This window comes from Thermobia domestica, chromosome 1 (assembly GCF_964235325.1).
Source record: "Thermobia domestica chromosome 1, izTheDome1.hap1.1, whole genome shotgun sequence".
Classification (NCBI taxonomy): Eukaryota; Metazoa; Arthropoda; class Insecta; order Zygentoma; family Lepismatidae; genus Thermobia; species Thermobia domestica.
In genome coordinates, this window is record NC_137454.1 from 165,853,743 (window position 1) to 165,866,707 (window position 12,965).

General features: G+C 35.7%; 2 protein-coding genes across 6 annotated transcripts in view; both read left to right on the forward strand.

The window, feature by feature from the left end:
- The window catches only part of LOC145690704 (uncharacterized), a 430,408-nt gene that overhangs the window by 140,795 nt on the left and 276,648 nt on the right, over positions 1–12,965 (forward strand). The window lies entirely within an intron of this gene.
- Positions 1–12,965, forward strand: part of LOC145690718 (uncharacterized) — a 68,103-nt gene that overhangs the window by 47,090 nt on the left and 8,048 nt on the right. For 2 of the 3 annotated variants that reach the window (XM_081765896.1, XM_081765912.1), the window contains exon 2: positions 11,268–11,608. In XM_081765896.1, coding sequence (XP_081622022.1) covers positions 11,274–11,608 — 335 coding nt within the window. In that variant the 5' untranslated portion in view covers positions 11,268–11,273. Of the gene's footprint in view, positions 1–2,079; positions 2,206–11,267; positions 11,609–12,965 lie in introns of those variants that run through there. The other variant, XM_081765904.1, reaches the window with a different exon arrangement.

The following is a 12,965-nucleotide window of genomic DNA, read 5'->3' on the forward strand; positions in this document are numbered from 1 at the left end:
GTTGGATTACGTGAAGACAAAATATTTTATATTTGAGTTTGTAGTAACTGATTTGTTAATCAATCTCTTAAATCAGTGGGGAATAGTTTGATCTCTGTTGTAAATATCATTCAAAAAACCAATGAAATAATAGTACAAATATGTTAAAGTTCGAGTACGCCTAGAACTGTTATTGTTAAGGTCGTGCAACAGCATCTATGTAGTTTTTGAAAGGAATCCTATCTGTTTATCTAGACTTGTTTTGTTTTATTACTTCCCTCTATTTATCAATAACTGAAAAAAAATTCTAGGCAAACTTGTATTTTTTCTGTTGTTAATCAGCTCGACTTCCGGCTTGGCTCGACTTGGTTCACCTGAGTCATCGGCTCGAGCCGGCTCGGTTGCGATGAGCCATCGGCTCGGTTCAGCTCAGCTCAGCTCAGGTGAGCCATCGGCTCGAGCCGGCTCAGTTGGAGTGAGCCATCGGCTCGGTTTGGTGAGTTGTTGGCTCAGCTCACTTCTCGGCTTGGCTCGATGGTGACTCAGCCGTGAGCCGAACCGCTCGAGCCGTTGACAACACTACTGTAAATTATCTAACATACCCGCACCCACATCCTGAGACACTTTCCGAATATCCTTCCTGTCGATCTAGTGGTTAACAAGCGCACTTTTGGTTTCCGGCGGTAGAGCTTTGAAATTTGAATGCACAATGGTGGTTTAGATTCCTCCTTGAACTGTAGGTCCACGCCTCATATAGCCTCGGTGCTAAAAGAGAACGCTTAAACTCAATCCAACTACAACTACTAATATATATATATATATATATATATTAAAATAATGATTACAGACAAACCTGTAGAACATTTTAGGATAATTTTGAGTGAAAATAGAAAACGATTCAACTGGCTTGTAATTTATGTAAGCATTTTACATTTTTACAAACATAAATTAACATCAAGAAACTGTAGGCCCACGTTGTAATTTTATATCGCTCGATCCTCAATATGCCGTAAACCTGAAGAGTCTAAAATGGGTATTGATAAATGATTATTCAACTCTATCCCTATCTAAACATATGCATCCCTATCTAAAATTAACCTGGGATCACATTCACTATAGTTTCTTTAATGATTATTCACCCCATAAAAGTGTAATTTCGAAGTTAATTCGAACGCAAAAATTCAATGGGTGTTGAGCCACGGAGCACCCACGTAGTCGGCGCCGCTGCATCCAAATACATCTCCGATGACGAACTGAAAGATATGAAATGTAAAATGGCAACTATAGGCACATTAAAATAGTTAAACTGGGCGGCAGTGACAACGGAGGGAAAGAGTGTATTGTGGTAACTGTCAATATAAAATTAGAAGCCCAAGTAAATTGTTTACATCTTTCGTCTCGGAATGCAGATAGTTTACTAAAATTATATGGAAGGACCACCCCCCAAAAAAGGTGGAATTTGACAATATACTTTTTAAAAATCACTACATGATTTTGGGGGTAATACAAGCATCTCTGGCAGAAATGTTTCAGATAGTCTCTTTGGGGGATCACATTGTGATTGAGCGAGAAAATCCTCTTCATTTCCCTGTTAATTCGCACCCTGGAATAATATTTTAATAACCCGCCGTTGCATTAATGTGTTTGATCTCTTCGAGAGAGTGGTTTTCGCAGCAGAAGTGCAGAAATCCGTGATTTTGTTGATACCTCATAAACAGATATTAAATTAACAACTTTTCCCGATTCTCAAAATTAATTTCACAGAATTTAACTTTTCTTTAAAATGTGGGAATGAATCCACTCACCCGATCTTCACTCGAGAATCGAAACGAGAAAGAAAATCCGAACTTACTAGAAAATTGTAGGCCTATATAACTTTTCAATTTTGAGAATTATTATCGTAGTGCGAAATCCGAGAATTGTTCTTCCACATCCGGCCTTTTCTGGCTATCTGCTTTTGGTTGATGGTAATAGTAAGAATAAATGTTGCAATATCGACGCACACATGAAAGCTGCAACGAATACTAGGAGATGTTTACCGATTTTCAAGCGAATGTACGCTTGCGCGTCGGCCGGCATTGTGAAAACACTTCCTGCTAACTCAAAATATTACACGTTGTGCACGTTCGTTTGCAGTTTGTCGTGTGGAATAAAGCATGATCTGCAATAGTGTCTCTCCAACGACATCGTGTAATGGCTGTAAAATAGATCCAGATTTATAGGAAGGTAAACTCCTATTCCTTTGTGCATTTTTTTTTTTTTTTTTTGAACAGTGTAATGAACAATATTTTTAAAATTTTACTTCAACTTCTTCCGTATGTTTATATACACATAAAGTATTACATTAATAAGGGCAATCGAAATGCCCACACACCTTCAAAATATATTAACGTCAAACTGTTAGAAAGTTCCTGAAATAGGTTGAGATAATTCTAAGATTAAAAGTGAATAACATGCTATTGAAGGACCAAACTGATACCGAGGTATTCACGTGCTAATTTCACAATCGGGACGTTCCGGATTGTCTAGGGATGGCATGGTGACTGAGTGGTAGACAGGTTCCTGATTTCGATATCAGTCCATATGAGTTTGTGGTGAATAACATCGTGTCTGTGGGTTTTCTGGGGGGTTTTCCTTATTCTCCATAATTAGCACTTCCATAATCATCCGTTTCATTTAGCTCAAAGGGTGACTATGCGTCCCGATTAATCGGATCTTTCTCGTTTTGAGAACACTAAATATTGTCCCGAGTTTCTTTCCTTTTTCAAAAACAGTAAAAGTTTTTTTTTTTTTTTTTTTTTACGATTTTATATTACATATATAATTTTTATAATTTGCTTTAGCCAATGGTTAATTTAAACTGATCAGTAAACAACTTTTCAGCTCGAAATACTACAGGACCTAGAGAAATTTGTCTAGATATATCATATTACTGCTACTCTTGACAGATGCACTAGATAACCTCTTAATATGTGTACAGAACCACTTCTTAGTGCAAATGCAAAGTATTCAGTGCTCTATCTTCGTAGTGGACAGATGTAAGAAACACTCAGTATTGTATTTTGGTCACCTGGTTCAACTTTAGAAAATATAATAGTTATAGTAACGTTCATAGTTACTCAGTTAATAGTGGCCTAAACCTGAGTTATTGAATGCAATAAGGTCTTCAAGGATGTGTGATTTAAGTAATTGATGTCTTTGAATAATTCATGAGACAATGCTAGTCTTTGGCTCATATTTCTTTTGTTACTACAAAACACCATAACTAAATACTACTGTAGTATAATTTTATTATGTAACACTACTTTATTGTGGGGTTTCGAGTTAAGTTCCCGGTACGAAAGCTTTGAAATTCGAACTGTAGGTGCACGTTTAATGCAGCCTCGGTGCTGGAAAGGTATGCAAAACTTCAATCAAGCAAGTAAGTGCTTTGTTATGTTTTCAAGTACACATTGAACACTATTGGTTTCACATTTTCATTTTGTAGTACTTCACAATAATGAGATTCTGACAGCTTCGACGTCTCTGGAGTTCGAACAGTTTTCTTTAGTCCTCAATGACTCGTGGTTAATACTGAACGTATGGTTTCAAAAATCACGACCCAGATCTTTATTGGTAAGCTGCAAGACTGTTGACTTTTTTTTTTTTTTTTTTTTTTTTTAGACGGAGGGAGGTAAAAACCTAAACTAAAACCCAAAAAATACCACCTCGAAAAAAAAAATCAAAGTTTCTCTCAGTACACGCCTAGTTTGAGAATTGGCTTTATCGAAAGATCTTCACAAGAGAACACTTTAAAAAATATATATGTCTGGGAATCGTGCATTTGTTGTAACAGTATTCAGCTGTAAGCTAGCACAAAAAGCAATGCGACTATGTCCCCTGTGTTTGTAGTACCTACATACAGTACTTGCGTGCTAATACAAACCAATAATAAAATGTCTTTCTCCATGTGTCAATTAATTACAAATCGAGAATGCGTAGTTAAAAATAAATAAATAAAGGATTTCTCACAGTGGAGGATCTAGAAGGTAAAAAACTGGGGGGACAGCCAGAACCCAGACTATGGTAGGTACAATGTGTATCATGAGTTCGCTGTAAATTAAAAAATACACAAACAATACCGTAAGATGGGGTTACTTTGCACAAAATATGAAAGAGTTCCACAGTCCTCTGTCAGTGAAACCATGAACAATAAAGAGGAAGTTTCAACTGCCACCGTAAGATAGAACATCTAACTGCATTTTGGCTATAATATTGGCAGTTAACATCAGTTCTAATTACCGGGAGGGTTTGTTGTTGTAGAGGTATGGAAAGCAGTCACTGTAAAGGCCGCCCGTCAAAGTTAAGTCAGTTTTGTAGAATAGTACTGCGTATAATGGGACTGATGCAATAGTTGAAATTGAAATGTTAAACGTTTTAAAGTCATAAAAAAGTAAAACTGGGAGAAGACGGTTTCAGCCTCTAATCGGGGTTACTTTGCACCGGTCCAAAATACCCCTTGGATATCAAATTATTACTACTGGAACCTCCTGCATTCTAAATTTTGGTAAATTTCCTATTTAGGTACATGCCGGAATGAATTTCTTGTTGGAAAATAAATTATGAACAGTGGCGAATCCAGAAAAGTAGTTTGAGAGAGGCTTCCCTCACAAAGGCTTGAAAGGTTGGGGTTACTTTGCACCAAAGTTTATATTTCAATAACTATGGTCATACTGAATGTTTACTAATGAACTTGCACTAATGTTTTCCCTATGTATCTAGCTATTATGTGTTTAAAAGATAGTTTCCTAAATCATTACGTTTGTTAGTTACGTGCGATTTTCTATAAAATTGCTTAAATCTTGTGCAAAGCAGGGTGGAAAAAAATCATGATTTTTTTCAAAAAAATCATTTTTGTTGATTTTTTTGATTTAAATCGATTTTTTTTATTTAAATCAAATCTTTTTCTTCGTATAATACAAGTCGCGAACTGAAGAAAAAATATTAGGAATTAGTGTTAAATGTTAATCATGTCATTTAAGTGAAAGTATTGGGTTTTAATTTTGAATTAATTCCCAATCGTTAACCTATTTCAATCCCAAACAATGTTTCTTAAGCATTAAGGAAAAAGTACAGCAATGTATATCAACATGACACTTTTCTTTCCACGAAAGTTACTGATATTTGGCAAGAGCATATTTTTAAACAATTGGAACTAGCTAGCGGCACGAAATACATATAAAGTAGATAAATTTCGCCTAAAATTAACTAACTCACTCTATGACTTATGGAACCCGGAGGTTCAATGCCATGTTCACAAAAGCTCTCCACTAACTTCTACCCTTAGTCAACTGGATCCAGTTTTTACTTTGTGTTCCTATTTCTGCGAGATGCAGCTTAATATTGTCCTCACATCTGCGCCTAGGCCTTCCTAATGGTCGTTTCCCGATTGAACTTCCAGTTAAAACTTTGAAAGCGTTCCTACTTTCTTCCATTCTCGCTACATGTCCTGCACACCTGAGCCTCCAAGATTTGATGACCCTAACAATATTTGGTGAATGGTATAATTTATGCAGTTCATCATCATGAAGTTTTCGCCATTCCTCATTTCCGTTCCTTTTGGTTCCGAATATTCGTTTCAGGATTTTATTCTCAGTTACTTTCAGTCTGCGCTCTTCCCTCAGCGTAAGCGACCATGTTTCACAACCATATAGCACAACAGGCATAGTTATCGTTTTATATATTTTAAAGCTTCGTTTTATATATTTTAATTCCTCGACATAATTCGCGACAATAAGAGATTTTGAACTGAATAATAACACGAATTCCCTGCAGGAATTCCAAAAAAAAAAAAAATCAAGATGATCAGTTCCAGAAGAAGAAACACTTGTGATTGTTAAAAATATGCTTTATGTGACATGAAAAACAGTTCAAATGCGAGTTGTCCGTGGATTTAAGACATCTATACATAGCAGGCACGTTTGATACTTTTCTGTTGGCTATTTTATTTCCTCTGACAATTTTTCCTGCACAGGCGCGGCAAGTTTTCTGCGATCAAATCGCAGATCGCGGCATGTTCTACAATGGGGTCAAGTATCCACTTTATCAAATGTATTATTCGATATTTTAACGCATCCAAAATGTGTCATATTACGATCCCGAGGAACTTCTATGTATTTAATACATAAATTTCGCCCAAAATTTTAAAATCTATTTTTTTTTTTTTTTTTTTTTTGTTTCGGAGAGGGGATCGGACCCCTCTAAATACGCCCCTATTATCTGGAAACAAACTAATAGACGTGGACACAAAAGAGTTTTCATCTTAAATGTCCATGGTGATTTCCCCGTTGGAATAGAAATTTTAAAACCCTGTGTTACAAAGAGAAGAAAGCAGGGTTCACCCGTAACCCGTTCAAACGGGATTTTCCCTGATCGTTCCCTACATGATACTCGTTTTCATACTGTGCTTACATACATTTGAGTCTCATTGTATTATGATTATTATCTTCCATAAGCGAAACAAGAGAAGAGAAACGGAATTTTACTTACTTTCACTTTAAATTAATTCATTTCGGAATTTGATTTAAATCAATGATTTTTATTTAAAAAATCAAGTGATTTAAATCTTGATTAAAATCGTGATTTAAATCAGACTGATTTAAATCAATCCACCCTGGTGCAAAGTAACCCCGTCTTACGGTAACTTCAATTATTTTTGTCATATTAACAACTTGGGGGCCTAGGCACCCTGGCCCTGGACAAGATCCACCAATGATTTTTTAACACTACATTTGGATAATTAAACGCATAGGCCTAGAAACGAAAAACTGTAGCACTAAGAATGAAACAAAATCTTCTCTTATGATAATTACAAATACACGAATCAGACTTTTTTTTTTGTATTATCATAATTTGAGTCAAAAACACTACAAACACTTCACTTAAAAAAGAAATGTACTAAAGATCTACCTCTATTTTCTCAACATCTGGATAACACACACACACAAAAACAGTTAAATTGAAAGTGAGATCGAGATACTCCCGAATTGTTCTTGCGTGTCTGTCAAAATATATGACGTACCGGTATACAACGATTTTCTCTCGTATAAAGGCCTTATAATCGTAAGCAAGGGCGACCATGTGCTTTCCAAGGGGGGCAAGTATAAGCGACATTTCAAATATAGTTTCAAATTTTGCTGTAACTAATGTAAAAATTTATTGGGTTTTCAATATTCCCAAGTATAATTTCCTCTTAGGGGGGCGAGCGCCCCACCGGGCACCCTTGATCGTAAGGTATATTGTAAGAAAGCAAGTTGGCAACTGGAAAATTTGCATTATCCGGTTAGTTTCCAGAGTTTAAATGTGCCTTTCTCTATTTTCATTTTATTTTAGTAAACTCGAAATGTAATCATATTTTGTTTTAAACTAAATCTGTGTTTTAAAAAATTATCTTCGGAGAAATGCAATAATAATAATAATAATAATAATAATAATAATAATAATAATAATAATAATAATAATATGCAAATTCTTAGCTCCTTAAGCCTTTAACAGAAACTGCAAAAATCTACACCTTTTCCTCTAGCATTTTCTTTTTAAAGCTAGGAAATATGATTAAAATGTGATGTTCGTTTTCACAACCAGATAGTTGTTTTTCCGTCTGAGTAAGTACAAACTGTGTCGTATTATTTGTGCTAGGTTATGTAACCACTGGGAAAGAAAGGCCTCCTTTGAAATCTCATGAGAAACATGGTTAACATTTGCATCTCGTTAGATAAGCCCTATCTTATCATATAATATGGTTGTTTGCCAGCGTTCGCCTCTCTTTTTGTAGATTTGAGTGTTAAAAATGTTCATCTCATTTCTGGTTAAAAAGAGTTTTTGCTTTAACTCTGTTACAATTATTGTTTGATGCACAAAAGTAAAGTTTGCAACTCGATGTAACTCAATCATTTTCCCTATACTTGTAAAATCACTCCGCTGAAAATTAGGCAATAGGTTTACTGGGAATATTAAGTACCTAAAAAGTTTCTACTCGACAGAGAAAAGCGATAACACGAAAGAAGACGTAAATGGAGAATCAAAGATATACCCCATTACCACCAATAACTTGTCTCCACTGCTCGGGCAAAATTTGAATGCCACTCCAGTAGAACTCAGCGGAACTTTAAATCAAAGGAGTCGTCAATGACTCAGAACCGTTGTCCCCGCAGAAGAGGTCTAACACTGGTTCCCAACCGGTGCGTCGTGACACACAGATGTGTCATACAGTCATACGCTGTGTCACAAAATTTTAGAATTTAAAAATCATGAAGTATTTAACAATTACTTAAATCTATTTCGAGAGAGGCAATACCCGTCAACACGTCTAGCAGCCGCAGCAGTACTCGCACTATACAAGTAAGGTGGAGCAAAAGTATCAAATTTTCGAGTATCGAATTCAAATAGGGCTCAAAAGTTGCGTATTTGCGTGCTAATCAACGGAAAAATAACGAAAATATTCACGCTTTGGATCTTCAGTTCGCGCAAACGGCCTTAAGTTTGAAAAAAATAAAAATACCTTTACGCAAGAAATATACAATTACTTTTTTTTATTTCTATAGCGTCCAAGTACTTTATTTTATTTGTGTGAGGTAATCTTTGTTAACAATTCGTTAATGTGAGTGATTTTATACATTTTATTTTCATAGTGATTTTCGCTCTTCGCCCATTTCTCAACTTTTTTCTCCTTGAAATGACTGAGAACTCACCACGAGGAGGTGACTGCAATTCGAGTTTCACCCACACCCTATCCAACCATCGTATAAATTAAGGTGTGCTAAATTATGTTGATTTAGTCAAGGACGTTGTCTTAAATTCAGATTTTTTTAAAATCAAATTTTGGCATTGTGAGTATTGACAGCAAAGTTGCTCTAATGTAGCCATCTCTGTTTTCTTGTCCACACACTTTTCCTTAAGATTCTGTAACAAGTTTGACAACTTTCAACTTCCAGAGTATGGCATGGGGAATTTAAGAATTCAAACTCATGAGCAAATTTGTCATGCATAAGTGATAAGATTGTTAAGCTTTCGAGCATTGGAGGGGCGACAACTTACATTTTCTCCAATCTATCAGCTCGCTTATAGTTCGTGGCATCAAAATTTATTGAAGGTGCCATAAAAGTTCTAACAAATTTCCCCTTCGGATCTTGATTTCTTGCCTCTAGCACTCTCCTGTAACTCAACTCTCTTACGTGTTGTCCCTCATCCACTGCCATAACCAACAATATGTTCTCTGGATGACAGAAGAACGCGCTTCCCTCAATCACAGGATCAATTATTCTATTAATGTTGTTTGGCAATTGTCTTAATTGTTTGAACTACCTTCAAAATATGTTTAGGTCCATATTTCACTGACTGGTACCTCTCTATGCCGAACTAGACAGGAGCAAATGTCTTTATAATGTAGTTTACAAGCATTTTGAGGTTTTATGTAGGATTTTTTTAGAAACCGTACAACCGTAAGACCCGGTTTGCACATTTCAGCCATCGGAAGTAACTGAGAGGTCCAGGATCTCCTTTAGCCACATCTGAAGCACACTACCCTGTCTGAATTGCTCTGTTAAGTAAAGTATGTCATCTGTCAATAAAGATTGGGAACCACTTGTCTAACAAATGTAACAAATACGTCAATAAAGATTGGGAACCACTTGTCTAACAAATGGAACAAATAGTAATCTCACGATGCAATGCACAAAGACTTCATTAGTGTTTCCGAACCGAATTGGATAATGGTATCATGATTGACCATTGCAATATATTACTTCATTTTGTTGATACTGGTTCCACGGTTTATAATTTTTACGCATACTTTCTATACTTTGTGAGTATACAGTTGCATTGGCGTCTGACCAGGTAACAGCAGCTCGTGACGCACAATAACCTGAACAGTCCAGCAAAATACAGATCATAACATTCTTTGATGCACCGGTAGTTTTGGTTGCTCGGATTGGAAGTGTGTTTCCGATTAAAATCAAAATGACGGTTCCGCCTGGAATTCGGAGCATCGTAAAGAATTATTTTCTTGTCGCATAGTAGCATTTTGTCCAGAAACGGACAAATGCATGCATTCGCTCGTGTCTCTCTCTGAGCTGCAGATCCATCATTATACTTTATACGATTTCCCAAGCTAATGGAATTGTTAGTGAATAGTTTCTGCACTGCAGTTGAATGCTTCTCACAGTGCCTCAGAAGTTTATCAGCCTTAATACCCACCTTGAGTACCTCGTTCGCTCTAGGACATCTCGTGCGTGGTGCGTCCAAAAGGAATTCATCACCGTGTTGAACCACCATTATACTGTCAGCTCTTATCGGAAATCGAACCCGGGAGTTCCGCGTTATAGACGCGTACGTTAATCCATAGAACCTCGAGAATAAATATTGTAAGGTTCCGCATGTCTTCACACCAGGCTGTAGCCATGTTTATTATACGTGTTTGCAGTTATTAAATACAGCGCAGACGACAGTACCGAAGAGGAATCGCCAACAGTCGGCAAGACTGAGATCAACGAAGGTAGCGAACATTTTAGGATAGAAGACAGCAGCACACCTCAAGAATCATCAATCTTTCCAGGTTGACCAAACCACCAAAGCCCTAAGGCGCCTGGCCATTGGGAACACCTTACCCTCTCACGACGCTTGGTCAATTGAGATACCTTTTCTAAAAAGTTCAGGAGGATCTTTTATAATAAAAGGTGATGGGAAAGCCCAGTCTCCCGTGTACGATAATTGCTCTACCCTACATAAGTAAAGAGAATTTTAAAATATGTAGCATGAGGTAATGTTAAGGGTTACATTACAAGAAAAGATATAAGATGTCAATTTATGACGCAACCGTGTAGCTTAAGGATGCTGCATATTTGTTAGCACTTAGGCTGTATGAGAGAGTACCTTTCTCACCCTAAAGACGGGTACGTTTACCACTTAGTTAGAGGAGATCAGCAATAGGGATGTCTGGTAACCTTTGCCTATTCGTTAGCTATATCTCAAGGAGGTAAATCTACTATAAAAATATGGCAAATAGTATTAAAATCGAGTTGTGGCAAGCCGCACCCGTGACAAAGTTCATTCTACCAATATTTTGTACTTTCTGGAAAATTATGCAGAGATATTATTCTTTGATGCTTACAATGGTTGGAGAAAGTAAAGAAGTGGGGATGGGACTAATGAAAATCTTTTGATGTTATGAATTATTGATGATAAGTTATAATGAAATAATTATTTCTGATATTCAAGTTACAGAGTAACCCTTTTCCTTTTTTTACTTTCAGGTTACCATGGATCCTTTGAGTTGTGGTGTTTGTAAAGAACGCTACGACTTCAACAATGATAAGAGACGACCAAAATTTCTTCAGTGCTTTCACACATTTTGCTTGAATTGTCTTACAAACATAATTACTAATAATCAAATAGCGTGTCCCACATGCCAGAAATCGACTGCTGTCGGCAAGAAAGGGGCTTCTTCATTACAAGATAATACTTATATCCTTCAATATATAGAGCAGAGGCAGCAAATATATCAATCAGATGATGAAAGCGATAGCTCTGATGAAAGTAGTGATGATAATGAATCAAGGAACAAGAGCCCTAGTTCTAAAGTCGATAATTCAATGTAAGTTTTACTGTATATATATATAATATAATTCACTGGTTAGTAACAGAACTGAGGAATATTTCGATATATCGATCGATGGATCGACAGTTTTAAATATCGAAAAAAATTACTGATCGATACTTCGATATTTTTATGTATCGATCATTTTTCGATATTTTAATATATTGATTATCTTTCGATATTTTGATATCTATTATCTTTCGATATATTTATATATCGATTGTTTCGATATTTTGTTGATTTCCGAATATCACACACCTCTATAGTAGTATAGTTGCAAGACAATGAATTGGTTAGATCAAGAGTGGGGAACCTGCGGTGTTCAGTCATGTAGCCTGGATCTGTAGTAAAAAAAAAAAAAAAAATGCTATTGGTAATCATAAGTCACATCGTCTTACATAGTCATAAGAAATATGAAATATACGATAAATATAATTCTGAAGTTACTTATGCCAAATGATATGGTGTTATATAATACAGTTTTATACATTTTCGTATACATTATTAATGTAACTAATAACTGTAAAATATCTACAAAGTTAGGTCGATTAAAAAATATCATATATTGCTTTCTTGGGAAATGGGTATTGTCAGTGTGGTCTTAAAAAGAATAAAATAACGTTCTCCCTTGGGTTAGATAATTTTTAAGTTATCGTATTTGCCGAAATATGAGACGCACGTGTTCGTGTTTGGGTATAAGTTTTAAAAAAAAATGTCTTACATCTCGATATAGAGATTTTTATTATTTCAGTTTCAATATATTTTCCTGATTCTGTGTTGTTTGATGTTGTATTCCTTCTTAAGATGTCCAACAACATTCTAATTATTTATGTTAAGTTCAGTGACTCAGTAAATACAGTTTGAATAGAATCACTCTGTCTATCGGTTCAATGTGACTGCTTTTGTCTTTGAGCGTATGCGCTATAGGCATTCCTAGATGCAGGTGCGATTCTGCAGTTAGGTAACCATTGGTAACTCCACATAAATATCCCTTGCTAAAATATCTCTTAATATTTTCACAAATAAAAATTTTCATAATATGTAATGGAAAAAAATATTTTTCGTTAAAATTGAAAACAGAAGATGGGGTCTTATGTGCTGGTGGGTCTCATATGTACGCAAATACGGTACATTCCAAATGGTACATCAGAAGCAAAAATATCACGATACTCTTTTCATGGCTTCCGTAGAAGTTTTTAAGTTACTGACGATGTAAGTAAACTATAATTTCAAATATAAAATATGAAATGAGATCCTTAAAGTTAATCGTTATTGTATTATTAGCAGCGAAACAACGAAATAGTTTTCGCAGATATCAATGAGTAAAATGTCAAACAAAATTCGAAGATGGTGC